This window comes from Lentinus tigrinus (assembly GCF_003813185.1).
Source record: "Lentinus tigrinus ALCF2SS1-7 unplaced genomic scaffold L226scaffold_65, whole genome shotgun sequence".
Taxonomy (NCBI): Eukaryota; Fungi; Basidiomycota; class Agaricomycetes; order Polyporales; family Polyporaceae; genus Lentinus; species Lentinus tigrinus.
The window spans coordinates 13,899-40,508 of NW_027137974.1; the positions used below are offsets into that span (position 1 = coordinate 13,899).

A 26,610-nucleotide genomic window follows, 5' to 3' on the forward strand; every position below is an offset into this window, starting at 1 on the left:
GCGTTTCAAAAAATGGAATCCATACGCGTACATATTAGAGCTGTTGTCAGGTAATCACATCAGGAAGAGAGGAGAGTCAATATGCTACAATGTACCCTAGGTATGCAGTAGGTAATAACGTTAATGCGTGCGGGGGGACCATAACGTTACTGCAAGGCAAGCAATCGTCTACGGCATGAGATATCCTAGTCCAAGGGAAAGAAGAAACAGGAATGATGCTCGACGGAAGACGGGAAGGGTCAGAAAGCGGACAACGAAAGCAGAGCGGTGGGCACGTGACTGAACTGAATGGGGCGAACAATGGGGAGACGGATATAGGCCAAGCAGGTGCAGTGGCGGGAGTACCCAGGTGTTTCAAACGTCGGTAGCGGTGTTGCTTGGGTAAAGTGTGGTGGGAAGGGAAGAATGGTTGGCCGCAGGCTGCTCAACAAGGGTAGCAGGGTCCCGCGGCCAGGAGATGGTCAGCATGCCTTCAACGAGGGTGCTGCGGACGTGTACAGCCTACAGGAGAGGACAATCAGCTGCCGGAACAATCTGGATACGCAAACGGTCAGACTCACGTTGACACCAGCTGGGAGGTTGATCTCGCGACGGAACTTGCCATACTTGAGCTCGCGCACAGGGTACAGCGCGAGTGTGGCGACCTCCGACTCAGGTGATACCGCGTCCGCTCTCGGCTCCGAGGACGCGTTCGCGCTTCCACTCCCGCTCACATGGAGGTGAGGACCCGTTCGCTCGCCCTCGACAATGAGCCGTCCATGCTCGATCCGCACGGACAGATGCTCGGCCTTCATGCCGGGAACCTCCAGCATGGCGGTAATGTACGGGTTGTTCGGATCATCGCAGAGGTCCATCCTGAAAGTAGGCCGCATATGTCAGAAGTTGCGCTTACGAAGACTGAGGCGAGACACGGACGTACCTGGGCATGAAGACACCCGATCTCTTCTGCTGAATCCTCTGCCGCTGCAGCTCGATGTACGCTCGGGCAAGCATGCGGTCTAGGTCGCGGTACCGCGGGTCCTCCTTTTGCGCCTGCATCATCTTCTGCACCTTCGTGAACGCCGTGCGAGAAACTGGGTATGCAGAGAGTGTCGTGTACTGAGGAGACATGAGGTGTAGTAGTTTTCGCCTGTCTGTGGCGGGGGGATTGTGGGCTGAAGTTTCGGAGGGGAGCGGCTTATATACCTCGGTGACTCAAGTTCGTGGGGATCTGGCACAAGGATCTGGCGTACCCCGCATTATGATTCCGTTGCCTTCTATGGTCCGCCCTCTCCAAGCCAAAACGGATCATGACTCGACCCGTGCCGACACACGTCCTCCTCCTGTCGCAGCGACTTTTTCGCCGAGATTTGCGGTGTATGCGTGCGCCGTAAATCTGACATTCTGAAGTCATCGTCATCGAGGATGATCAAGCAGAATGTTCACTAAAGGCCGTGCAGTGGCGGAGGTGAGTAAGGACCGGCGGAAGCAGTGCAGCGGCCGGGCGCTTTATTTATCCGCTTCCCTCCGCAGCCGACTTGGGGGCGCTTACAACCGCAATTCGGTGTGTCCTGCGCGGACCGTGAACTGCACAGACTGTGGACTGTACGGACTCAGTGTGTGAACAGCATGGCAAGATACGACCACTCTCTAAGCTCTATGGGTTGTTGTTATACGCTTACATACATAAGCTGCGCCGAGCGTGGAGGTCCTCCCCGACCGGGGTTCGGACCTAGATGACGAATCGAAGGGTATTTCCTCTTGGCCATGCTATGTGAGGTTTTGACATTTGCAGATGAGAATGAGGAAACATGCTCACCGTGACCAGGCGTCCAATCCCGCCATGCACAAACGTTAACGTCCGCAGCCGGCCGCGGTGCACAGCATAGCCACACGGTACACCGGTCATTATTCGTACTGCTTCGCGGACGAAGTTAGGTGCATACGTGTCACGGCCAGGCATCAGCGCATTATATGACTTGAGAATCGGCAGCAATAGTGACCATGAGTCGCAGAGAGTCAACGCCCGTATGTGTGTGCAGCTGATTTCTACGAATGAGGCAAGTGGTGAGCTGCGTAGCACTGTAGCACAAGATGCAGGACTGAAGAGAACTATACTATTGCCTAGATATGCAGCATGACTCGTTCCGATAGCCGATAGCCTCCTAGTTCTTGAACAGCTGCGGCTCGACAGTAGGAGACCATGCGACCCTATATGTGGGAGCCGTGTATGTCTGTCTGTTCGACATATTCAGCATTAGAGCAACGAAGTTCATATTACTTGCATCATGCTGTGCAAGTCCAGGAATGTGGACTTGGCCCAAGGGTTCTGAATAACCAGAACCGCGTTCAGCAGTTGAGTTCGATAGATGGTACATCCTGAGAGACAAGGCGAAACTCACCTGGTGCAATGGTACGAGACGGCGCATTGTCGGTGAATTTCTGCGGTATGCCATGCCGTGGAGGCTGGAGGTCGAAATCCGCAGTGCGGTCAGTCACAAGGAGTCCAACCTGTGCAGGTGAGTAGGTATCGCAATGTCAGGACATACACCTATCACCCAGCCGAACGACACAAGTGGACAGCGCCGACAGCGTAAAAGTACACATCGGTCACCGCAGCAGAGAACGCCCTGCCTGCCTACGACATTCGGCAGCAAATAGTGACATGTCAGATGTCACTACGCTTTCCCTTCATCAAGGATGCATGCGAAGGATTCGCGCTCAATGGCGACGTGAACAAGCGTGCACCAGAAAGATGATCGCATGGCAGGACAATCTCCTTGATGCTGAGAACTTTATGTTGCACGGTGAACACCAGTGAGAACTGCGCACCTGACATCCATATTTGAGCGCGGTGTGAGCTCAGGAATGCGCTCTGCAGTAAACCTGCCTGACTTTCGAAGTATCGTGTGGCAGACGAAACTGAATAATGATAGGAGCATACGTGTCCAGATGGTTATTGACAGCGGATAGTGAGATAAATGAAAGTAGAAGCAGCCGTAATGGCTCGGCGTGAGTCGCAAGGAGTCATTCCACGGCGTACACATACATGCAGGGTCACGGTGGACATGCTATGCCTGCCAATGGAGCAAGTTGGTTAACTTGGCCGCGCACAACACGAGTCTATCATCAACGCACCAATGCCCATGCATATGCTATGACTCGTCTCACTGCGAGACTGCCTGCCCGTGCTTGGCGAGCGTACGGGAGTTGACCGCGACGAAGTGGTAAAGCACCACCGTCAGCATCGCCAGCGCACCGAGCGAGTTCGCGAGGTTGTACAATGTCGTGTTTGTGATCATCCTGTCGGTCCACAATGTCAAGAGCAGTGAGAATGGGGTTCAGACTATGCCAAGGAATGAGCATGACGAACCTGACGTCGTGGTCGCCGTCAAGCTAGTGTTTGTCCGTATTTGGCGCGTGGCGACGGGAGTCTGGGCGCCGGTGTCGGGATGCTGTCGCGAACTCACCCGACGCAAACGACGTGTTGTTCACTCTCTTCCACCTCTACCTACCCGTGCATAACGCCAAAAGTCTGCGACGATGAGGCCTACGGAGATCCGCCGAAGTGAAATGCCTGGCCGTGAGTGACTTGCACACACTATCGTGCAGTGTTCAGCAAAACTCTAACAATATGTGCGTTCTATAGCCAAGGTTTACGTGAGTGTTGCATTCTGTCTGCCGCGTCGCGACAAACTCTGCTTGTGAGGTGGACTGGCGACAAGAGAATTCAGAGGACGGAGAGGCGTTGGAACGTGACGCTAGTGTGGACGTGGTCGCTGACGGGCATACTTGCACTTCTTCAGAACCTCTGGTGGGGCGACAGGGGTGTTCAGAAGCAGAAGGGTGTCATTACCTACGGTGCGTGCTTGCTTTCTCGTTGGAGACCACGAAGTGCTGAACTGTATGCCTTGCTCCGGTGCATTTTGTCTGCCGACCCATCTCGGCCGTACATGCTCATCTGTCCTGTACTTGATGGCGAACAGGCGTGTCTCCCTTCCGCCAACGCGCCGCGAAGAACATGTTCTCGAGCTACCTCTTCAACGGCTACCGCCGCCTCTCCTCTCAGCTCGTCTACTGGGTCATTCCCTTCGCCTTCGGTACGTTCTCCGCGTCTCGTGACCTTCTCCACCCGGAGGCCTGTGTTCACTCTCCTCCTAGGCTACGGCACGTATGCGTGGGCGAAGCGCTACGATGCATGGCAGAACAGTAAGGCGGCGCACGTTGCGGGCCACGGCGCGCACTGAGGAGCATAGAACGGTTACACCGCCCCGGAACCATATCCCTTCCTGTAGAGTCGGTGCCTAATTCCACGTTCTTTCTGCGTCTCTCTGTCGGCTTCTGTCCGGGTGCTGTGAACAAATAGCACGACTGTGGGCTGTAGCTCTATGCGCCCTCTGCGTGGTACGTTCCGGTATCTTCCGATGACTCTGACTGTATTGCGCAGGCAGCGGTCGGCGCGGCGTGCGCGTGTAGGGCTATCGTTGGAAGATTGCACGGATACATGATGAGCTTCCCCTGAGTTACCCGCACTGGTGGTGCGATGTCGTCTCAATGTCTTCCGACTCGGGGCCGCGTCCTAACTTTCCCGATCCATGCGTGTCCGAACAACTAACTCGGCACGTATACACGTTGCCCGCGTCGCGCATCGGTGAGTACAACCAAGTATCAGGTTTCGCCCATGTCGTGAACTCACAAGTTCAAGGACAGACGAAGGTATGATCCGCCTATGGGTGATGTTCGACCCGAATCGTCGGCAAGTAGCTTTCACATCTTGCTTCACTATCGGAGATTGTACGCCCCTTTGCACTAGGGTGCCGCGACAACACAACATTAGTGCTGTAAGTAATGACTCGGCATAGAGAAGTTTCACGTTGACTATATCGTGGGCGCTAAATCTGCTTGGTCGAGCCCTAGCGCAGCTCCGAGTCATAAACTGCAGCTTGCAACATTATCACTTCACTTCCATTCCTGAATCCTTCTGAGTCACTTTGTGGGTGGTATATAGTTCAGCTCATCCGCGTCTCGATCTCTTCCGTAACTCAAGCCACGACCCGTACAAGCCTTCGCCATCCCCAGCCCGCCTTTACCCGCAATGCCCGTCCGTCTTCCGCGTTCCAAGGCTTCATCCGTTCTCGAGAAACGACTTCGACGGACTATGTCCGCCGATGAGACTCGCCGTCTCGTCGCGTACGCTCGCGCCCTGAAACTCCGTCGGAATCAGCAGCGGATTTATAAGCCGAGGTCAGTTACCCCGTCCTGCCTCGGAAACCTTTCTTGCTGATACATTTCCGCGCGTATATCTGCAGGATGGAACTGTGGGATGACGGAGACAATCCGCTCGTCACCGCCGTGTTTGAGTTGCCCGGCTTGCGCCCGGAGGATGTGTCCGTTGACGTTGTCGACGGCCGGCTCATCGTCAGCGGCGAGCGTCGTCAGCATGTGCTCTCCACGACTGCTTCCGCTCAGGCCATTGATGAGCATGACGAAGACGGAGACGAAGCGGTGTCGACTGCGGGCCGCTCTGGCATTTTGCAAGTTCGGGAGATCAAGTACGGCTTTTTCCGCCGTGTCGTCTCTGTTCCTGCTGGATGTACCGTAAGTGGCGGTACATGACTGGTTCAATGTCCTTTCACTGACATGATCGTTGCGGCATCCATAGACGAACGACCTGGAGGCAACCATGGAGAACGGCATGCTCACCGTGTCATGGCCTCGTGCACATACCCAGGCGCGGATCTCAGCTATTGCGCATAGCGATAGCTCACCTACTCATGATACCCTTGGAGATGTTGGTGCTACTCCTCGATTCTCGGGTTGCAACTCATCTCGCTCTATGTAACACTCGGATGGATGACCTCTTATTGTTGTACCTTACCCACTCACTGATGAATATATTACGCTCACGTATAAGTCAATTCAAAAGTATCGCCTGTATGCATGGTATCTGCCATAAGATAATCGCACATGTTGTCTTAGGCACGCGATGGGTCAGAATCTCTCTGCCTTGCCGAGGTCGAAGGGGCGGCGTCACGGTACATCTCATCTTATCGTTACATGATAAGATAAGATTGAGCATAAGAGGGAACCAAATCGGGCATCTGAGTGTATTCAGGTCACTCCCATCGCAACGTGTTGTGTGCTCAGCTACTGCACCCAAGACCCGTGCCCTCTCTACGCGTATATCGTAAGAATCATTATCCCCGGCGGGTGTTTTGACTGAAATGCCGCCTGCAGATGCATCGATGTTTGACAATCGTCGATAGTCTCGAGGACATCTTCGAGTGCATTGATGGATACGACTACACCGACGGGCTCCCACAGTGCAAATTTCGGAAAGAGAGTGCCCTTCGTACCCTCGCTGCGCTTGCGTGCACCTGCAGGAAGTTCAGGGACGTTGCTCAGGATGTGTTATGGCGCGAAATTCCAGACATCTTCGTCCTCGTGCGGTATATCCTCCCAAGGAAAGTCCGGAACTACAGGGCGTCTGAACGTACATTGGTGAGGCTGTTTTGCAAGGGACTCCTAACATCTGGTCACTCACTGTCATGTTTCAGTACTTGACTTCCGGGGCGACAGACGCGACATGGGATCGCTTGGACAAGTTTATCCCCCGCATACGATCCGTAGGGAGACGATTGCCCTATCTCGACAATCCCAGATGTCACCTTGATAGTACCTCAGTACTACAACCGCTACAGGACTACCTCCATAGGAAGCACGGGGGGTCTTTCCCAAATCTCACGGATGTCGTCTTCCAGCATCATTGGTCGCATCCAGTATATGTCCGTCTTCTCTTGCTCCCGCAACTCTTGACAGTCCGATTCCCCTTGAGAGTCTTTGCAGACGAGGTACGTAGGATCCACGTGCTTGCTCTTTACGGCGCGGGATCCTACCTATTTACCCCATAGATCCAGGAGAATGAGTATTATCGTGGCAGCGAGACCGACGAAGCCACCAAACTGTCAATCATAGATGCCTTCCCCGAGATGCGTTCACTGAGGAGGGTGTGGATGCAAGTTGAGCTCCTTTTCGAACCCCCAATCATTATCCATCTCGCATCACTGCCAACATTGGAGGAAATGTGCATGGACAGCCACTGGTCCGACGCCGACACTCGAGTCTCGCAAAGTACAAGCCTATTCTCTTCCCTCCGCAAGCTGCACTTAACCGGTATAGGCACGACTAGCGATCCACCCACATATTTCTTGTCCTCTATCAACCCGGCATCCCTGAAGAGTCTTATGTTGTTGTGGCTCGAGTCTGCCGAAGACGAGCGTGTAGGGGGAATGTACCTACGCAGCCTCCTCTCCATTTTATTCACCAACGGGGCACTTCAACTTCAAAACATCCGAGCCGCCTACCGTGGCGACGAGCGGTCCCTCACGAATCTTCTGATCGGCGGCGGAATAAAACCATATCTGCGGTCTCTTCCCGATGGCGCAACGTACCTGCGTTCGCTCTGTGACCTCACATCGTTGCACAGGATCGAGCTAGAGATAGATGTCGTCTTCCAGCTCAGCGACGACTTCCTGGTACAACTGGCGAGCAGCCTGCCGCACCTGCAGTGCCTGAGCCTCGTACCAAGGATTCTCTATCCGTTCCATCTCGCCGAGGAGGCCGAATTGCCTACGTTCCAAGGGCTCCTCGCACTTGTCAAACACTGTCCATATCTTTCTGTGGTCAGGCTTGCTGTGCGTACCACATTCCCTATGGAGACTGGAGATACCAATGCGGAGCCTCCCCAACCGTTGCTGTCCTCACCCAGCATGCGGGTGCTCGAACTCTTCACTACTCCGGTTAGCGATGGAGTTGATCCCAACATGGTAGCATTCATCATGTTCACATTTTCGAACCTCGAACGGTTTCGCGTCGTCCTTCCTGCCCCTAGAGATGAAAGTTATACCGCGGAGAAGAGGGATCATGCTTGTGCGCGATGGTCGAGCGTCATGGAAGACATATTTGCCGCTCAAGTGGCTGGCGGCAAGGACGTTGACCGGTGAGCTGTCAGTTCAGAGACTTGGTTGATACCAAGCTGCTGACCCATTGTATAGGGCGAAGTGGTATGTGAGATGAGGGTTGTACTACGCCGCGTAGTCATTTTGTAGTTTCAAACCGACTCAGCCGTCACTGGACGTCCTCTGTGATTTAACTGGCCTGGGGCTACTGTACTGAGGTTGTTGATCGCGGCCGTGCTGGACATTGACGACGAGAATGCTACGTCCCATGCGAACTTCGAGTTCAGCCTCTTCTTGAACTCTTCCTGAATTTGCAGGCACCTCTTCGATCAATACATTTGAATCTTCAATCTGTGGCGATGCCGCCGGACGTCTCGTGTTGCCAAGCAAAACTTCTGCTGCAGAACTCACTGCAAGTAAGTCTGGGCCCTGTTCCTCATGCTTTCTCCGACCTTTGTGTTCCTTCAGCGAGAACAGGCTGCAAGAAGGTTCACCTGCTACACATACGTGTAAGTGCGTGGCTTCATCAGTCATCCAAGCTATCCCGCACCCTGGACCAATGGTCCATCGGCTTACCAGTGCAAAGTAGTACCGGAGGTGATTTGCGCCCGAATTGTCGGCACACGCTATGCACGACATGATATTGATCCGCCCTAGTAGTAGGGTAGACGGAGGCTGTGTTTCCCAGGGGTGGCTTTCGATGGCCGTATGTTTTGCGGGGGCGCGTATAAAGACGAATAGACCGAGGATCTTCGCGTCTTCCTCCCTCCCGCAATCAGCACATCCGGAACGTCCTTCCCTCAACCTTCCCTTCATTTGCGCTTCGCATCCCGGTCGTGCTCTCATTCTTTTCGTGTTCGCGTCTACAAACCGAGTACTAGCTTTCTTCCAGTAATTTGTGAGTGGCATCGTCTACTTACGAGGCTCCCCCGCCCCAGTCGCAAGCCTGGCTGAAGGCGGTCTCAGATATATTTTATCCCAAGCCAAAATGAAGGGCTTCAACCACCTCTTCGCCGGTGTCCTCGCCGGACACAGCAGCACCCAGAGTCTCACCGGAAACCTGAAGCCTGTTCTCGCGGCGACCCAGGACGTCGTCCCCGGCGTCGGTCCCACCGCGCCCGGTCCTGGCGACGTCTTCAAGGAGGGCACAAATTGCACATTCTCGTGGACGCCGGACCCTGCGGGGCTGTGGAAGGAGACGAGCGTCGAGCTCATGTCTGGAGACAACTGGAATATGGTCCATATCACAAGTACGTGACCGCGCACATATGCACTCCCACGTACCACCCGCTCCCAAGCATAGCTAATCAATTCCCCTTGTCCACAATCTCCTTCACGCAGCTGTCGCGACCTTTGACGGCACCGACGCGAGCCAGACATCGTTCAGCTACCCCTGCCCCGACGTGAGTCCCATCTCTGTATCTGCGGTGCACATCTCCGCAGAGACGATAGATAAACTTCGTGATGCTGATGATCAACAACGACTGCGCTCGCGCGCGGGCGAAATTCATTCGCGTATCGCACACCACACAGGTCACGCCCAACTCGGCCATCTACTTCTACCAGTTCTCATCGTCCGCCGCGCCCAAGAACCTCACCTGGACGACGCGCTTCACCATCGCCGCTGCGGACGGGTCCACGACGCCCCCTGCGAACGACACCCAGCCCGACGGGCAGAAGATCCCGTGGGGCGTCGGCGCACTCACCGACCCATCCAAGGCGGTGGCCGCGCCCAGCTACCTCGGCGGCGCGACTGCCAGTGCCTCTGCCAGTGCCTCTGCCTCTGCCTCTGGCACCGCGTCTGTCTCTGCGACGAGCTCCGGGCCCGCAAGCACGGGCACGAGCGACGCGAGCGCGGGCACGACGGTGTCGTCTGGATTGAACTTGGGCGCGACGACAAGCGCGGGTGCGGCGCAGGCGTCGGGGTCGACCAGCGCGGTCACCCAGACGAGCACGGTGTCCGCGCCGTCGTCCTCGGGGAGCGCGACCGGCGGGAACGGCAACGGTGCGATCTCTGCGCAGGCGAACTTGGCGGTCAGCGCGGTTGCGATGGCGTTGACGGCGTTTGTGTTTGGCATTATGTCGTGATGAGCTCGGCGCGCATGGGTGCATGGCGGGTTCGTGGTTTGTGCGTATGGATGGTACTTACTTGTTTATTGCATGCTCGGGTTTTTGCTTCGCAAAGTTGCTGTGCACGTTGGTTTCTGCAGGTTTATGCTACGCGCGACCCGGCGGTGACATCTTCACAGATAATTAACACATGGGTGCGCGCGTGCCCGACTCCGTACGATCTCCCTACATTGCACCGCGGGCAGGCGCGTCCCGACGGAGTCGTTTGTCTCTGAGACACTCTCTCACAGACAAACTTCTCAGTCGAGGCGCGCGAGTCCGACCACCTTGCCCTTTCCCTTTCCCTCTCCCAATCCCAAGTCTGTCCCGCACCCGCACCGCGCCGAGTCTTGAAGCTTGAAGCTTGATGAGGCAGAAGCCGACCTTGGACCGGACGAAGGCAGAAGAAATGAGGGTGAGTAGGGGGTGAGTGCAGCCCAACCCCCACCGCGCCCCCGTTCTTATATGCGCGCACCGCGCAGGTAGCTTTGGCCCTCCACTCGCCGCCACCGCGACGCTTTGCGCTCGCATTGACATTGCACGCGGCGTCCCATGCGTGCGCTTGATGTGGTGTGCCGACGCGGTGGCCCAAGCGCGTCTTGTCAATGTCCGCCTGGGTCGCTGCTTTGTGCGACAACAATGCGGCTTTGAAGCCAATGCTTTGCGATCTTGCATGCAGGCCTAGGCTGTACGGTGAGCAGTGGGTGGCACGTCGGTCGCTATGGTCTTTGTGGCAACTTGCTCTCGTCATGCAGAGTACTCGCATTTCGGAGACGATGTCTGCTTGCAGGTCCCTCGCGATCACTCCAAATACAAGATCGCGCAATGGATGAATCCCGGTCACAGCGGACTCCTCAGGTATGTCTTTCGTACTTGTGGAAGTCGTTTACGAACGGGAGTGACAGATACACTGGCACAGACGCTTGAAACCTTTTGCATGTGACGGTGCAAGCACTGGGTCTCACCACCGGACGCGCCGATGCAAGACATGAGCCACTACGGGTTTAGTCAGAAGGGACCTGCGCATGCGTTGCCGACTCGTAACGATTCCTAGTATATGAACACGCTACGCCATGCGGTTACTCATTCGCTTGCTATCCGTCGCGTGCTTTCTGAAGCCTCAGCCTGCGAGTAGTGGTCCTCGCTACCCTCCGCCAAGTCCACTAGTACTGGTCACTGGTCAGGACATTCATACTGTACTTCGCTCTTGGTATGCACTCTCTTATGGTTGAGAAACAGCAGGCAAGATTGACAGACGTACAGTACCACGTTCTGCCATTCCCTCCTAATGCCATGTGCTCAGCGCCAGAGGAACCGCGGACTTGAAACTTGAGCTTGAGCCCCATGTCGTCAGTTGCCTTCAACCGTAATATGCGTACCGAGACGACAACGAACTTGACGAGTCTCATAGTCTGATCGGCTTACCAAAGCCACTACTGTTTACTAGTAGTACTCTACATACCCCCCTCCCCCCCGACTTGAATGCTGACTTGGGTGAGATGACTAGAGACTGTGTACCGACGAGACACGTCTAAGCGTCGTTCCGGCCCTTAAGTATCGACACAGTCTGCGAAGATAATGACTGATAGGCCTTGCACGATGCACTATGGAATATGTAGAGTCCGATGCTATCCTCTCCGTATATTCAATGTCCTGCGAATATAATCTCGCCACCGGCGCTCTCCGGGAACATGGTTCCTCCAGGCTCCTCCTCCCGCATGAGATATCGAGAAAATCGTCGCACGATGGCGGCCACCCGCACGACTAGGACCGCACGACTAGGAAGTTTGTACAGAACACCTTGACACTACTAGTACACAGGGCGATAACGCAGTTACATCAATGAACATGGGACATCAATGAGGCTTCTTCTTGCTTCTTGCCCCGAAGCTTGAACTCCGCCGACGGAGGTGGACTGTTATGCCGTATTCCCCACAGCCACTGCTTCTACCTCTTCCACGGTGATACCTGCATTCTCATCCTCGAGGATGGGTGTGTCGACTTGGGCATCGGGGGTGGCCTCGCTCTTCTGCTTCTTCTTCGCAGCGGCCTCGCGGGCTGCGGTAGTTATATCCTCTCCGAAGATTCGCATGCTCATCGCACTAGACAGATGCCGGAGGATGAGCCAAACGGATGGTGTTACGACATTGACGAGAACGCCCAGGGCAAGCAGTGCGTCCTCGTTGTGGGCGTGTACGTACCTCTTTGCCCGTTTGTCGAGCATGAGCATAACGGACACGTTGGACTTCCATATGGGTAGCACGAGCTCATGCGCGAGCCTTCCGTCCAGATACCGAGCGTGAGTAGGGCCGCAGAGGCAGGACATAGGGTTCACTCACGTAGTACCCTCTATTTGACCGGGCTGGAAGCGCACAACGTAACTGCCGTTGGCTGGAGCGTTCTGCGATTAGAGACGCTCCTCGGATGCAGACGGACAAGCCCTGCACGCACCTTTTGCGTTTATCATTGATTGGAAGGACTCAGGGAACCCCGAGGTCAGGGGGTAGTACGACTCCATGAAGATCTTGAGAGCCGCGAAATCCGCATGGATGATGGCCTTGGGTCCGATGTAGGGGAGGACAACGGGGAGACCCTCGCTGAGGACGCGGAAGTGCGTCTCGCCGCCCTCGCGCTTCGCCTCAGTGCCCTCCTGCTTGCCGAAGACCTTCGTGCCGCATGTCATGAGCCGGATGCGCGCATAGTCGTTGTGCTGAACGACGCTCTTGACGATGTCGTTCACCATGTACAACGAGCGCACCGTGTCCCCGACGGGATTCCGGACGAGCAGGTTGGAGGAGGGGAAATTCGAACTAAGGTCGAAATTCTCTCTGCGTGCCCGTCAGCGGCCACAAAGGGATACAGTCACGAGGAAGGCACTTACACGCATGCTTTGATGATAGGATCGTTGGGTGCGATGAACGTGTACGGGTTTTCTTTGAAATGGGCGCTGGCACCCTCCGCGGTCTTGCCTTTCTTGAAGCGAATCTTGGGCTCAGCTGCTGCAGCGGGAGCTGCCTGGTCGACGTCCATAGAAGGTGCCGGCTCTTCTAATGCTTCCTCGGGGAGCTCCTCTTCGGCATCATCAGCCTGGTCAACGTCGGCATCTTGAGCTTTGCCCGCCTCGCCTTCGGAGTCAAGTTTAGCTTTCTTCACGTCGGGCCTGTCAAGACCTTCAACAGCATCGGCGGTGCGTTTGCCGTCGCTGAGAGGTCTGGAATTAATGTGCTGCAGAAGAAGTATGGGTTCGGGGAACATACGACGGGTCTTTGCTGGTTGCTGCAGGACCCTTAACCGGTGGCTTCTTCTGTAGGATGGCGATGAAGAAACCGCCGGTGTCTTGCAGGTGTGGGTATATCCGCAGGCTGGGGATGACAATTCATCAGCTGAAGCGAACTATAGGAGCGGGGCGGTGTACGGACCAGCGCGATAGATGCAGGTTCTCGGCCTCGGGGGAAGAAGGCCAATGCGACTCGAGCATCTTGCTGCTCCCACGCTGGGACTCGTCCAAGGATTGTATGTAATCCTGGTATGTCGCGAACTCCGTGTTGATCTCCCTCGTTACAGTTGGCTTCCATGAGGTCAAGCCGGGACGGTGGACCAGTCCGGGGAGGTGATTGGACATGTCAACGAGTTCGAACCCTGCGCGGAACGTCCGGCATGAGTCAACGTGCTTCTCTGAGGTAATGTTCGACCGGTGTGCGACGTACCGGGGATCGACTTCAGCGCGGCAGCGACCACCGCCTCGTTCTCGACCGGGTTGATTGAACACGTCGAGTAAACAATGCGGCCGCCTTTCTTGAGCATGCGCATCGCGCGCTGGAGGATACGAAGCTGCAGGCTAAGCGGTCCAGATTTCCGAGTGCAGCCAGCAGCACGCACGACAAACAAAATTAGCAGACAACAATTAAGCAACAAGGCGACCGGATGGATGCAGGAAGCACGTACCTGTGCAGGCCGTTGCCGTCCATCGGTGACCAATGTTTCCATATTCCGGGGTTCTTGCGCAGAGTTCCGTCTCCGCTGCATGGCACGTCACACAGAATGCGGTCAAACAAGAGCTGGTATTGTCTTTTCGCGGCAACGCGCGCCTTGGTGCTCGAGGGGAAGGTCGTTTGCTCTGAAGGGATTTTGATAGCCGGGAATATCGATGCATCAAGATTCGTCACCATTAGCGCGGGCGAGGGAAGGCGGGCGGATTGGTGAATTAGGAGATGCGTGCGCTTGTAGTCGCTGTCGTTGGCAATGAGGAGACCCGACGGGATTGAGGATGAAGTGATCGTGTCGTGTGCATGGAGGGCTTCAAGCAGTTGCGCGGTCTTTGCAATTCAGTTCAGGAGCACGATCCGGGGTCCGGCCATCAAAGCTTACCTTGGATCCTGGAGCAGCGCACATGTCCATAACCTGCGAGATTAAGGAGTGAGTTCATGGATGAATAGGGGCGCTAGCAGAGACACGGCGGGGCTGCGGCTCCAGACCAAGCGACGCCCAACTCTGCAGGCTGAATTTGCAACAGGCAGCACCTTTCTGGCCCTCTTCATTTCCCCTATCAACGCAGCAAAGCAGCGTCAAGACTTCTGCTCGGAGATAAGTCCCAACAGCACAATCCCCTTGTCTGGAAAACGTCACAAACACAACGAATAGTATCTCCGATGCGATGCGGAGACGAGGGAAGGCAATGGATCTGTCCTCCGTATCGGAAGATAACGCTGGCCGTTGGAGTCGAACTCAAGATGAAACTCACTCGATGATGTGGTTCAACTTCGAGGAATAGAGGTGGCAGCATGCTGACAGCTTCTTGTCGAGATATGTTTCCCTGAATACTATGAACAATCTGTCCTGTACGTCAGGCGGTGGAGACGACGCACCACCTCGGTCTCGAAGACGAGGAACGAATGAAACTTTTTGAACTCCGGAGACTTGCGAAGGACCTTCTTCGCTACGTTGAATTGCCAAGCCAATCCTTCCGGATACCTGAGGCATCATTTCGATAAAGATGTTACGAATCTGATAGTAGTTAGGTGAAACAGACCAAGGGATTTGCTGCGGCGGGGAGACGGCCTCTCCCTCGAACACAACGCCGCCCAAGTGAGGAACATGGACGTCCTTGATCGTGTCGTTCAACAACCTCGCTGCTCTACGACAAACATGGCAAAAATTAGTTCATGAAGCACGCAAAAAATGGCGAGAAGTCTTACTGACGACTCCCTGCCACACGGAAGGTGGTAGGCAACGGGTTGCGCATAGTCTCGAGAAATTGATCCCATTCTTCCTCTGGAAGGATATTTTGTGCCTTGTAGTATTTTTCCATTCGTTCATTGTGCATATGTTCGCGCTCTATTACGTCTGTGCGAGCCCATGCGGCGTCGTCACGACTCTGGCCACCCTTGGCGCCCTTTCCTTTCTGCGTGAATAGTACATCAGTCCTCATGAACGTCATGCAAGCCATTCTGGTCTACCTTCTTTGCCATCTTGATGGTTTGGCTGATTTTCTGCGGCTAGAACAAGAGTAAGAACAACTACGAGTCGGAGTTAGTAACTTGCAGGCTGATCAAAACTGTTCGCTGCGAATCTTATCTAATCTTATCCCCATTACGTGGCCGCGGCCCGTCAGCGCTCCGACTCGTCTCTGTATCTCGACCACGATGATCCTCGTTACAGCTAATATGTCTGGAAGGAAATTCTTGGGAAGTTTATCCATTTCTCGCCTTCGCAGTCCCACCCAAACATAGCACGATGGAGCGGACCCGTGTTGTCGCTCGTCAAGGCATGCTCGAGTAGGCGCAGTGGCATCTCAGGTCTAGGGCAAGAGGCCTCACAACTCGCCGCAACCGCCATTGTACGTTACGGATCCCCATGTTTGCGGTATCTGGATATCTGGATATTTTATCTGACAGGACACCTGCAATATGGGCACGCGAAGTACTCGCGTGCCGTGAACAGCTGTTTGCGGCGTTCCAATTGCCGACCGTGCCTTCCACCGTGATGCAGACGCGCTGTAACCTCCAAACCCTCTGTCTCAGATCGGTTCGGAATGGTCGCGTTCGACGTAACCGATTGGCACGCAACGCGGTCTGGAGGGTGGTATTCCCCAACTCTTCACGCCGACCCACGACCTAGACTATGCCTATCGCCCACTTCTCTTTATGTGCGATTGTCGACCGATCTCTCAGCCGCCGGGATCTATATCGCATATCGTGATCCTTGACTGTATGCAAATTTTACGACTGCATGTCGTCAGCTGTTCCTGTGTGGGCATACTTTGCGGTGCCCAAAAGCCAACTTGTCTTCCCTAGACTTCGTTGATCGTCGTCGGCCACTTTGGTGCTTCACTCCGCGCTCATATCCGCGTCTTCTTGCCTCTTGACCTTTGCGATAGGCACTCTGCGCAGTCGTCTTCATCGCATCGCGGTCGGCCACGAACGCGCCTGTTTGGCTGGACAGGCTTTGACCACCCGAAGCATACTGTTCACAGCGTGTCCATGATCCTGATCAGTGGCACGGCACATACCGCCGCAGCGCGACCCATTGTGCCCGCCCGCTCCCGGTGTGGCGTTATACTCCTAGTAACACTGGGCACGAGGAGTACACGATGTCGCTCTTCCTTTCTTCTCCAGGCGCCCGTGCTACTCCAGCCTCCTGGCCCTCCTCCAGTTAAATAGCACCGTCTATCGGTCGGAGAGACCAACATCCGCCTCCCATCCAATCTTCGACTCTACTTTACACCAAGCACTTGCTTCTTACTAGTTCACGACTATTCAACGACATGGCCTACCAGACTCAGCACCCCGACTCTCCCGCCGCGACCATCTCTTCCCTCTCCGACGACGACAAGCGCCACATCCTCTCCTACCTCCCGCCCGACACAAAACTGCTGGCCGTCGCTCCCGCCCGCATCTACCAGTCTCCGTTCAACGCATCCTCAGACTCGTGGAACTTTACCGGCCTCCGAGGCATGCTCGTTTTCGGGCGTAATCGTGTTTCTGTCTACCCCGACCGACCGCTTGGTATCGGAGAGGGAACAAGTATTGAGCAGAACTACTGGTTCCGCCTCATCGACGTCGACTCCGGAAAAGGCATCGTCTGGTTCCACCCCATCCCTTCTGACCTCGACTACCACGCCGACAAGCCCTTCTTCCATACGTTCTCCGGCTGTGTACGTGTAAACATAGTTGGTATTGCTTCCGCCTACTGACGCCTTGTCCAGTCAAGGATGTTCGGCTTCCGCTTCGACGAAGACGATGACGCCCAGAAGTTTCGCAGGCGCGTTACGAGGCGCATTCAGATCACCGGTACGTCCGTGCCCTCCGTATGTGCCCTTCATTCATCTCACGTCCTCCCCTTCATCCCGTCATATTTAGCCCCCCGCCTCTCCAAGCCCCGAGCAACGAAGCCGGTCTCCGTTGCGCCGCCTCCTCCGGCGGCTGCGCCCCTCCCGCACGCAATCCCTGCCGCCCCTGCAAACGCGGGACGGCGGGTCGCCCCCGGCATGATCTCCTCGCCCGCCCCCGGCACGTTCGTGCACGTCGCGCACGTCGGGCTCGACGCCAAGGGCCAGATCGAGTCCACGCCGAACATCGAGCCCGGCTGGACGATGATCCTGGAGGAGCTGCAGGGCTACGGCGTGACGGAGAAGATGGTCGACGAGGACTTCGACTTCGTCGAGGGCTTCCTCGCGGGCGCGAAGGCGAGCCTCGTGCAGGAGCTCAAGAAGACGACGGCAGCTGCTGGGAAGATTAGGAGAACCCCCACGCGTGAGTACCCTCCGGTTCGCGACTTGGTCTGTGAAGGGCAGTGGCTGACGCGCGCTGCAGCTATCGAGTGCGAAAAGAAGACGCGCCCGGTGCAGCGCAAGAAAGTCCCGTACTACTTCTAGCTTCGACGGCCCTCACGAGCACAACATGACAAGTCGTCGATGCGTTTATCCGTTTGACACCTACCTGCGCGAACGTATGGTCGTATGCTCTATGCTGCCCTACGTCATATACTCTACTATGCTTCGGTGTCCCGTATGTGCCATGTTCGTTCCTTTTTTTTTCACTTTTCGGACTCTCTTCTCTGTCTTGCAAATCGGTCGGAGTTCCTTTTCTCTTCTTTGGGTTACCTCGCTCTCGTCCGGCACTCACTGTATCATACCAACATCCCCTCTCATACTCATAGTCGTACGCATACGCTATCTCTGTACCCGTCTCCCCGTCCCAGTCTCGCTCCCACTTTCGCTATTTTTATTCGCACTCGTGCCTCTCACTTTCTTCCCCATGTACTCACGTATTACCTCTGGGTTTCACTTATCTCCACGCAATGTATTCCCGTCCCCACACACTCGACCGACGACGAGCCTCGATCCACGAGCAACGCACCAGATCTGGCAGCGTCAAAGGGCGACGAAGTGCTCAGTGAGCAGTAACTTATGAACGTGGTACCCGCGAGCCCGATCACGATCACAGATGCCACCTCCTCCGAGTCCGAGTCCGTGCCTCGATCACAGTTGGCCCCGTCCCGCTGATTCGAGGCAGTGGACACGTTCCCACACACAATAGCTTCGACTGCGGGTAGTGCGGCACTCTGGCCACGCCTGTTCGTGCCGGCGCAGGCGCGCTCAGCAGGGCCCTCCCCCCCGGAGGCTTGGTGGTGCTGGATATCTCGATACTACTATCGGGCCCATGTACGTACCCTACGCTTCCTCCCGGTCGGACCTTGCGCGATACCCCCGGAACGCCTCCCCGGATGACCCGAGGACAAGAGAGGAGGATCGACGCAGGGCGGATTTGCGCAATCCTCCCGGGGTCCAGAGAGGTTCGGGTCGCGTCTAGCAGCGACTCTGATGAACCTTGTAACTTTAAAGTTGAAACGTCCACGCACGTAGGCGAGAGTCCAACTCGTCCAGAATGACGGCATGCGTCTCAGTCCCTTCGGACCCCGGAGATGAGGAAAAACGAGTTCACTAGCATTTGTGTATGCATTAGAGGCTGTACCATACCGTCTATCAAGGATTGAGTCCATCAAGTCTGTTGTGACTTGTCTATGAAAGTCCACTCCGAACACACCCGTGATTCGTCCCAGAACCCGTCCTCCGACGCGCGTCCCGAGGCAATCCCACTATCCCAGACTTACCGCCTTCCGGGGCCGCACGCCCGCCTACCCGCATGCACGCCCACCACACCACACCCGCTGTGGTGTGCTCGAGGCTCGCGTACTTCAGAAGCGGCTGAGATCCCGGCCAAAGATCCAGTTGAGGAACCTATGACCAAACATGCATCCGTCAGCTCCATCAGTTCTGAGTCCACAGACCCCGCGCATGAATGCATGATACCCCGCATAGCGTATGGAACATGGAGTACGGAACATGGAGTATGGAGCATGGCACGCCGGCGTGATAGTAAGGATTCATTCAAACCACCACGCGAATCAGACTGCGTCCCCAGTCCACATCGGATTCGGGCCGTATGTGCCAGTGCAAGTGTCAGTGTCAGTGTCATGCCACCAGCAGTATCAATGCGCCGCTCAACCCACCCACCCGCAGGTTTGCGGCGCCGCCGCAGGGCCACGGCACGCACTAGAATCCCGAGCAACTACCACGAGCCATCTCGGGACCTGCACAGATCCGGTGGAGCGAGTGGGGGGTGAAGAGTGCAGGAGTGTAGCGCGCCAAGCGAAGCCATGTCCCGAAATCGGAGGAAGCCCCCTCCCTCCCAAGTCGGACGCGCGCAGCAGAGCAAGCGAGCAAGCAAGCACTCACCAATACACCGGCACGAGGATCTTGTTCCTCACGCTCAACGTCTTCGTAAAGTACGCCGAGCGCCACAGCAGCCACGCGACGCGCCCCGTCTCCTTGCCCTTGGGGCCCCGCGCCGCCTTGGTGCGGTCAAAGATCGCCTCCCAGTCGCCCACGTACGCGAGGCTGCCGGCGTTCTGGAACTTGAACGGCGTAGCGTGTGTCGAGTTGCGGATGAGCCGGTTGAGCTTCTTCGTGAGGTACTTTGCCTGCTGGTTCGCGACCTGGGCGGTCGCGGGGAGCGACTCGTTCTCGATCGTTGCCGAGTCCCCGATCGCGAAGACGTCGGGGTCCGGCGCGTTGGTGTCTTTCATGATGACGTTCATGTTGTCATTCGTGACCAGGCTCCTGCATGGTGCGTGAGAGCGCGTGAGCAACGGATCCACAATGGCAGAGACAATGCAAGCGCAAGTATGAGGCGTTTCATAAGAAAATATTCACCCAAAACAGTGTCATCTTGAGCGTCTATATGAATTTGTTGGACTTTGTCCGTCCTTATCGGACATTTCTCGGCGTCACCAATCATTGTCGAGGTTTAGCCATCGTCGTCTACGCTTGATATCCCTTGCGCACATTCCACCGAACATGCTGTCTTTGGTTATTGTTCGGTCGACTCTTGCTGCATATTGCCCGTTCCTATCCATCCATGGACCTTTCACATATCGAAACACATTGACATCGGGTTGTCCGTAATCGCTCACATTTGCCCACATCCCTTCGTTCTTTTCCATCCTCAGCCCCCCTGTTCCGTCTTAGTCACGTTCCCCAATGTCAACCACTTCTACATCAAGTCATCGTCTCCACCACTTCTATCCAAACTAATCGCATTTCCGCCCATCATACCCTCCTCTGTCCGCCTTGGTCCTCATGTGACAGACCGTGTCACCTCTTGACTACCCCTACGTCTTGTCCCCTATCGCACATCAACAATTTTTGGCCTTTCACTGGGCCCCTCCCATCTCCATTTTCGGGCTACCCGGGTCGCCTGCTCCGATAGCTCCCCGTGTCTACCCGATACACCCCCTCCACCATGCCTCTTTCACGCCCTTGACCACTTAGAGTCCCATCCCTTCCACCATCGCTCTTACTTTCCTCTGTCACAGTCCCTCCCTGGTTTACCAATGGAACCCCAGGCTCCCGCCAACAACATAAGGTCCGCGTATGCTGAGCTCCTCCGCCGCGTGAACGTCGCTCTACGCACCCAAGTTGGAGATGCCCCTCGGCTGCGGGAAGTTCGCGCACAGGCTCTTGCCCTGCGAGCCGCTGCTGAACCGGTACGTCATCAATCCTTTCCCCTACGTCCGACCCCAACCTTGTCCACTCGCAGCTTCGTCCTCTGTTCCCCGCTGCCGAGTTCTACACATTTACCAACAGTATCGCGCGGATCGTTACCGATGTCGATGCGGCTTGCCACCAGTCGATCGATCCTCCTAATACCATCCCCCTGCCCGTCATTCAGACCATCAAAACTGGCCGCAGGGGACGACCAGCGAAACACATAGATCCGACGTTCCTGGCGCATGCCTTGCACATGCGCGGTCCTACCGCTGTCGCTCGTCTCCTCAACTGCTCTCCCCGACACGTTCGACTTCAGGCCTTGAAACATGGCTTAGTCCAACCTGGCCAACCTGTGCTCGTTCACGTCGTCCACCCCGATGGCTCTGTTACCCGTCAACATACTTCTACCACTGCCCCTGTCTCTACCCTGACCGACCATGAGCTCGACGCACTCATCGCCCATACCCTCACTGTTTTCCCCCACTTTGGCCGACGCATGATTCGCGGACATCTGGCCTCTCTCGGCCACCGCGTCCCCGACGCTCGCATCCGCGAGTCCTTTCTCCGGGTGCACGGTGCCCCCCCCGTATTCGGCGCCCGCCGCATCGTTCGCAAGAAATACCAGGTTCCCGGACCCAACTCACTCGTCCACCACGATGGCCAACACGGTGCGCACACCAGCCATCATCTGTCGTTCACGCTCGTTAACCCAGCTTTTTTCTTCACCAGGTTTGATCCGCTGGAAATTCGTCACACATTGCTTCGTCGATGGGCACTCCCGCTTCGTCACTGCCATTCGCGTGCACACCAACAACCGCGCTGAAACAGTTCTCATCCTTTTCCTGGAGAGTGTTCGCCTCCATGGAGTGCCTAGCCGCGTTCGGGGAGACCATGGAACCGAAAATCTTCGGGTCGCTGAATGGATGGAAGCAACGCGTGGTCTCAACCGTGGCTCATACATTTGGGGCAGGTGCGTAGTCCGCCCTTCGCTTAACTGCCACCCTTTTTCATTCGGCTTTCAGGAGCGTTCACAATACACGCATCGAGCGTCTCTGGTTTGACGTTACCAGCGGCTTCGGAGCAAAGTGGAAGACCTTCTTCCTCGAATTGGAGCAGCAATGCGGCCTCGATCCCGATCGCGCTGACCACCTGTGGCTCCTCCATCATCTTTTCCTGCATTCTCTCAATCAGGACGCTCAGGACTGGGCTCAGAGCTGGAATGCGCATACTCTACACATTCAAGGTGAACGAGCCGCCAGCCCGCGTGAGTTATTCATGTTTGGCATGGTTCGTCATGGCCCCCGTGGTATGGACCTTCAACCCGAACCCGTCAACGACCCTGTCGACGACCTTGCCGCGTATGGCGTCGATTGGGCCGCTATGGAGAATCAGAATCTCATGCGTCACCACGCCGCCCACAATCCCTCTGCGTCTCGCAATCATTCCCAACCTTTCGCCCCTGCTTCTCGCCCAGAGCACCTCCATGAAGTCACATGTGACCCTCCTCGATGCCCTCTCACTCCTGCGCAGGTCTCCGCTCTCAACGCCCATCTCGCTCATCATTTTGACCTCAATGCACGCGACATGCTGCTACGTCGGCGCATGTGGTCTGCTGCGCTGGACTACTGCCAACGTTTTTTTGGAGCGGTCGTTCACGCGTAGTCTGGACTAGTTTAGTAATCATCATGTACCCGCATCACTGGCATCTCAATACACTCTATCTACACGCATCTATGACTCAACTACTGTGTCCCGACTGACCCAAGCAACCTTTGTGATAACCATGTCCATTTCCGTAAGCCTGCACGCGATGCGATCGACTACATGTCACTCCGCAACGTCCTGGTTCACGATGCCCAGCTCCTGCCTGAGGAATCTACTCGCCCCGACCTCCAGCGCCCTCTTGAACGTTGATGAGTTCGGCCCCACCCTCAGGCTCGACCTCCAGCGTTTAGACGAGTGTAACCGGCACTCGTTGGAGCGAATGTGGTTCAGGCGAACCGCGAACCACACCTCGTTGTGTGGCGTCCACCTACCATGGTCCATAGGCGACTCACTCCAAGTGTGATCCCTAGGCCACCAGGAAACCTCCGCGAACGTTGTGAACTCCTCTGTGTGTTAAGCACGTGAGTTATGGATACTTCCCCGACATGTTCCGCCACAGTGCTTACCGTCGTAAACCTTGTACATTCCGCATATAGCATCCAGTTCGTCCCGGGACAAGACGTCGTCGTACCAGTCCTCCCCATATGGTGGGCGGAATGCTTCGGAGTATTCGTACACATTGGTCGAAGGGCCTTTGCACGCCGCCGCGATCCCATCCTCCCCGAGTACTTCCAAGGCTATGCGCCACACAATGCCCCCGCGCATGATTGCTGCTCGCGCTTTGGGCTGATCGAGGAAGCATTTGAGGCGATACTCGTACATCTGATAGTCGTCGTACGTGAATTTGTAGTCGTGAGTCCGGATGCCGCACGGGTAGAGCATTGGAGCGTTGTATTGTAGCCGTTCGCGACGGTCTGGCCGGAAGATAGTGCGAAACGCATGCCCTCGACTGGCCATGTATTCCGCCGCCTCTCGCGGCGACCCGACCTCGCCCCGTCGGTATAGTTCCAGCACAGTCACCGCTTTGTTCACGATCAGGTCCCATGTTTGGTTTTCTTCAGGCCCTTGGACGTCGTATCTCATACGATACCACGGGTTCCCGTTCAGAGTCACCTCAGCGATATGCATAGTGGGGTGTTGGCGGTTCTTCAGGTACTCCTCACTCGTCGGGCTCAGGTCCCAGATCCCCCCGGAGAGTTGAGGATTCGCGGCGTCGCTCTCAAATGCCTCGATCACAGCTGACAACGCTTCCCTCATTCCCTCGATCTTCTCGACGTCCGTCTTGTAAAAACCGGTCATCCACCCCAGGTAATCATCGTCGTGGACGTGGTAGGCATTTTCCACATCTTCCACCACACGTGGAGTCAAGCCAAACCGGTTGCGTGCGAAGATGTGGAGTGATTCCGACAAGGGGGCGAATGACACATTCTGGCCCTCGTATAAGACAGCGATGGCCCTCACGAATGAATCTGCGATCGGCGCAGGTTCGAGCGATGCGGCCCGTTCAGTCGTAGGGGCCAGGTAGTAGTCGTCAATGTCTTCGTAGATGTCGTCCTCCTCCTCCTCGGCCATTGAGGGAACAATCTGTGGGGCCAGAGCGGTAGATATGTCCCATTCGTTGCGGAAAGGATCGTACCTTTTGTGCTCTTTAGGATACAAATCCCAGGTCTCTCCCACCCGGGCTTGACCAAGAAGCTCCCGATAGTCCATGTCCAGCCATTCGACAGGGACAGTCGAGTCCCGCTCACCCAGCGTGGTCCAACGATACACCGTTGCTCGCCCTTTACCTGAAGGCCGCTCAAAACGCTCGGCAGCTTTCGCCCGCGCTCGTCTGGCCTCCCGCTGGGGCTCGCTTTCATTCGCTTCCCTCCGGGTGTTGTCGGCTTCTCGACGCTTGAAGAATTCCACCGCGGACTCTCCCTCCCTCTGTCCAGGCCCATGTGGTCTTGTCCGCGGAGTTCCCGCCACCGTGGCTTGAACTCGGTGAGCGGGCATTACGAGCGGAGGATCCCACCGAAAGCGATTTTGACCCTCCGTGATCATCACGTTGACGATCCACCCGGGCGAAGGGAGGTACTGGTGCAGAAAAGGCCACTGGCGCACAATTTTGTCTCGATCGTTCTTCGGCCAGTGGATGTAGACCGGTACGTTCGCACGAATCATGCAGGGAATGTGCTCTATCCAATGGGTGCCTGCGGCCTCTCGCGAAGGTGACACGTACGCACCGACCCGCAGCCCGGGCGATAGATCAGGTATCAACGAGGACCTGAAATTTTCCACCCACTTCGCGTTGACGTTGGCACGCAGTAATACATTCATCCACGATGGCGGATTAGTATCCTTTTCGGGAGTCGCGAGGCCTATCGCCATAGTGCAACGCGCCAGCAGCACTCGACACGCATCCAGTGAGCGGAACGCAGCGCGTCGGGCCTCTTGGGGAATCCTCCAAGTCCTCTTGTACCCGCATTCGGTTGGAGTCGGCCAAAAAGGGTCAAACGGAAAGCAAAGCTCGCTCTGGTGGGCAACGTGATTCAGAAGAACGTCGGTGACATATAGCAGCGTGTCTTCCAGAGTCCTCCAGGCCGCCACCATTCCCGCTTCCAACACCCATCCCTTCTCGCTCCGCACGATGCTGATGTCGTCGGCTTTCACTTGCACGCTTGCTAAGTACGCGCTCTCGGAGTGAAATTGCTTGAGCATGTACGGCAGCTCCGGGCACCGACTCACTAACCAGACTGCCTGGCGCAACTCGCGTCCTTGAAAACTCTTCTCCGGTTCAACGCTGGGTATCGGGGGCACAAACTCGGTTGTACTTGGGTGCACCACGGTGTACTCTTCACCGTTGATGCGGAACCACTTATAAGTCGCAGCCATGGAGAGCTGTACGCTGTTCGTTAGCGCTCCGCGTGGCCAATCTCATTTGCTTGCTCTCACCAGGACTCGGGGCTAGAGCTCTTGGCAGAAAGGCGAGAGGAATTCAATTCCGGTTCGGAAGGTTGCTATTCTATTGGCTCGACAGTGCTGCACGTCGATACAACGCCCTACAACACAGCACAGCCCGCGGCGAGGTTGGGTTCTTGACTAGAATCTCCTGGCTGGGCCTTAAGCACGGTTCCACAAGCTACCAAGTCATGCTGTCAATGATCATCGTTACACAGTCGCCATGCTTAGCTTCTACTGACCTCGGTGTGCAACCACAACCAGTTGCCGAACGGCCAAGGCTATACTGTCACGTAAACGTTTGGACTTTTTGGCTAATATGTCCACGGTCCGGCTATGGAACAGGCTGTTCCAGTGCAGTCACCACAGCTGTGTCCAGGGTCACTCAGTGAGCTGTTGTCGCGAGGGGCGCGGCGGCAAGATCGGCGTTGATCGTCCTCCCACTGCAGACTGTCGCAAGCTTTGGTCATCTTGGACGCATTCCGTTGTTTGGCCATATTGACGTCGCGGCCCCCGGGCCGGGAGACGGTCCGGTCCACCGCTGTATGCTCTTGTTTGTACCGTCGCACACCAGCCTGGCGTCCTCGCCATCGATCGTTGAGTCCCCCGCCATCAACTGCCCCATCCCACTTACGCTCGGCACCTCGCCCACAACTCCCAGCCATGAACGTATTTGAACACCCAAACCTCGCTCTCACTGGTTCACCGCACCCATCAACTGCCGCCATCTACCGTGTGCACTTCCATTTCCCTCAAACTCACCCCTCATGCACCGTCGTTCTTCGGTCATCCCATGTGTTGAACAGCCCACCGACTCTGACAGGTCGGGGTTCTTGATAGTCCACAGATCGAAGTCGTCGAGCTCGCGCCCCTTGGTTCTACGTCGTTGTATCGACGTAGAGTCTTGGACGTGCGGGTGACAAGACAGCGATACTGATGCCTGCCAGATACGCGCGCGCACACCGCGAC

At 56.1% G+C, this 26,610-nt stretch overlaps 8 protein-coding genes across 8 annotated transcripts in view; 5 read left to right on the top strand and 3 right to left on the bottom strand.

The window, feature by feature from the left end:
• Positions 1–354: 354 nt before the first annotated feature.
• L226DRAFT_473579 (HSP20-like chaperone) lies at positions 355–1,038 on the bottom strand (the record flags this gene model as incomplete). The annotated part of the gene is made up of 4 exons (XM_067676528.1): positions 355–501; positions 561–670; positions 728–855; positions 920–1,038. 4 exons carry the CDS (start codon positions 1,036–1,038, stop codon positions 355–357), a joined length of 504 nt encoding a protein of 167 aa, XP_067528924.1.
• Positions 1,039–3,473: 2,435 nt separating this feature from the next.
• On the top strand, positions 3,474–4,226 carry L226DRAFT_517283 (uncharacterized protein; the record flags this gene model as incomplete). Its single annotated transcript, XM_067678509.1, has 5 exons — positions 3,474–3,562; positions 3,629–3,639; positions 3,786–3,840; positions 3,966–4,079; positions 4,141–4,226. The coding sequence occupies exons 1-5, from the start codon at positions 3,523–3,525 to the stop codon at positions 4,224–4,226; spliced, it is 306 nt and encodes a 101-aa protein (XP_067528925.1). The 5' UTR covers positions 3,474–3,522.
• An 848-nt stretch (positions 4,227–5,074) lies between these two features.
• On the top strand, positions 5,075–5,821 carry L226DRAFT_548580 (uncharacterized protein; the record flags this gene model as incomplete). The annotated part of the gene is made up of 4 exons (XM_067682608.1): positions 5,075–5,223; positions 5,289–5,577; positions 5,642–5,696; positions 5,769–5,821. 4 exons carry the CDS (start codon positions 5,075–5,077, stop codon positions 5,819–5,821), a joined length of 546 nt encoding a protein of 181 aa, XP_067528926.1.
• Positions 5,822–6,860: 1,039 nt separating this feature from the next.
• Positions 6,861–8,256, top strand: L226DRAFT_346055 (uncharacterized protein). Its single transcript, XM_067674105.1, has 2 exons — positions 6,861–7,978; positions 8,034–8,256. The coding sequence occupies exons 1-2, from the start codon at positions 6,969–6,971 to the stop codon at positions 8,053–8,055; spliced, it is 1,032 nt and encodes a 343-aa protein (XP_067528927.1). The 5' UTR covers positions 6,861–6,968; the 3' UTR covers positions 8,056–8,256.
• Positions 8,257–8,925: 669 nt separating this feature from the next.
• Positions 8,926–10,612, top strand: L226DRAFT_576464 (uncharacterized protein; the record flags this gene model as incomplete). Its single annotated transcript, XM_067685358.1, has 6 exons — positions 8,926–9,187; positions 9,279–9,340; positions 9,471–9,971; positions 10,298–10,366; positions 10,423–10,461; positions 10,529–10,612. 6 exons carry the CDS (start codon positions 8,926–8,928, stop codon positions 10,610–10,612), a joined length of 1,017 nt encoding a protein of 338 aa, XP_067528928.1.
• Positions 10,613–11,612: 1,000 nt separating this feature from the next.
• L226DRAFT_540764 (S-adenosyl-L-methionine-dependent methyltransferase) lies at positions 11,613–15,555 on the bottom strand. The gene is made up of 15 exons (XM_067681941.1): positions 15,503–15,555; positions 15,242–15,447; positions 15,076–15,180; positions 14,912–15,017; positions 14,788–14,859; positions 14,415–14,447; positions 13,992–14,362; positions 13,754–13,884; positions 13,466–13,685; positions 13,304–13,408; positions 12,928–13,248; positions 12,498–12,874; positions 12,386–12,437; positions 12,248–12,325; positions 11,613–12,148 (listed from the first exon to the last, which is right to left on the bottom strand). Exons 1-15 carry the CDS (start codon positions 15,512–15,514, stop codon positions 11,965–11,967), a joined length of 2,373 nt encoding a protein of 790 aa, XP_067528929.1. The 5' UTR covers positions 15,515–15,555; the 3' UTR covers positions 11,613–11,964.
• A 1,254-nt stretch (positions 15,556–16,809) lies between these two features.
• Positions 16,810–17,919, top strand: L226DRAFT_473593 (uncharacterized protein; the record flags this gene model as incomplete). The annotated part of the gene is made up of 3 exons (XM_067676529.1): positions 16,810–17,199; positions 17,251–17,797; positions 17,858–17,919. 3 exons carry the CDS (start codon positions 16,810–16,812, stop codon positions 17,917–17,919), a joined length of 999 nt encoding a protein of 332 aa, XP_067528930.1.
• Positions 17,920–18,985: 1,066 nt separating this feature from the next.
• Positions 18,986–26,610, bottom strand: part of L226DRAFT_517297 (FAD/NAD-P-binding domain-containing protein) — a gene marked incomplete at its 5' end in the record, with an annotated part of 36,756 nt that continues 29,131 nt past the window's right edge. The window contains 2 exons of the mRNA XM_067678510.1: positions 18,986–19,284; positions 19,783–20,166. Of these exons, the coding sequence (XP_067528931.1) occupies positions 19,242–19,284; positions 19,783–20,166 (427 nt within the window). The 3' untranslated portion in view covers positions 18,986–19,241. The remainder of the gene's footprint in view (positions 19,285–19,782; positions 20,167–26,610) is intronic.

Excerpts from the sequence above, each read along its gene's own strand:
- L226DRAFT_540764 (XM_067681941.1), bottom strand. Across the intron at positions 12,438-12,497 it reads ATCAATGATAAACGCAAAAG|CCAACGGCAGTTACGTTGTG; the intron begins GTGCGTGCAGGG and ends AGAACGCTCCAG. Across the intron at positions 12,326-12,385 it reads GGTCAAATAGAGGGTACTAC|GCTCGCGCATGAGCTCGTGC; the intron begins GTGAGTGAACCC and ends TCTGGACGGAAG.
- L226DRAFT_346055 (XM_067674105.1), top strand. The coding sequence starts at position 6,969 with ATGCGTTCACTGAGGAGGGTGTGGATGCAAGTTGAGCTCCTTTTCGAA. Across the intron at positions 7,979-8,033 it reads GGCGGCAAGGACGTTGACCG|GGCGAAGTGGTATGTGAGAT; the intron begins GTGAGCTGTCAG and ends CCCATTGTATAG.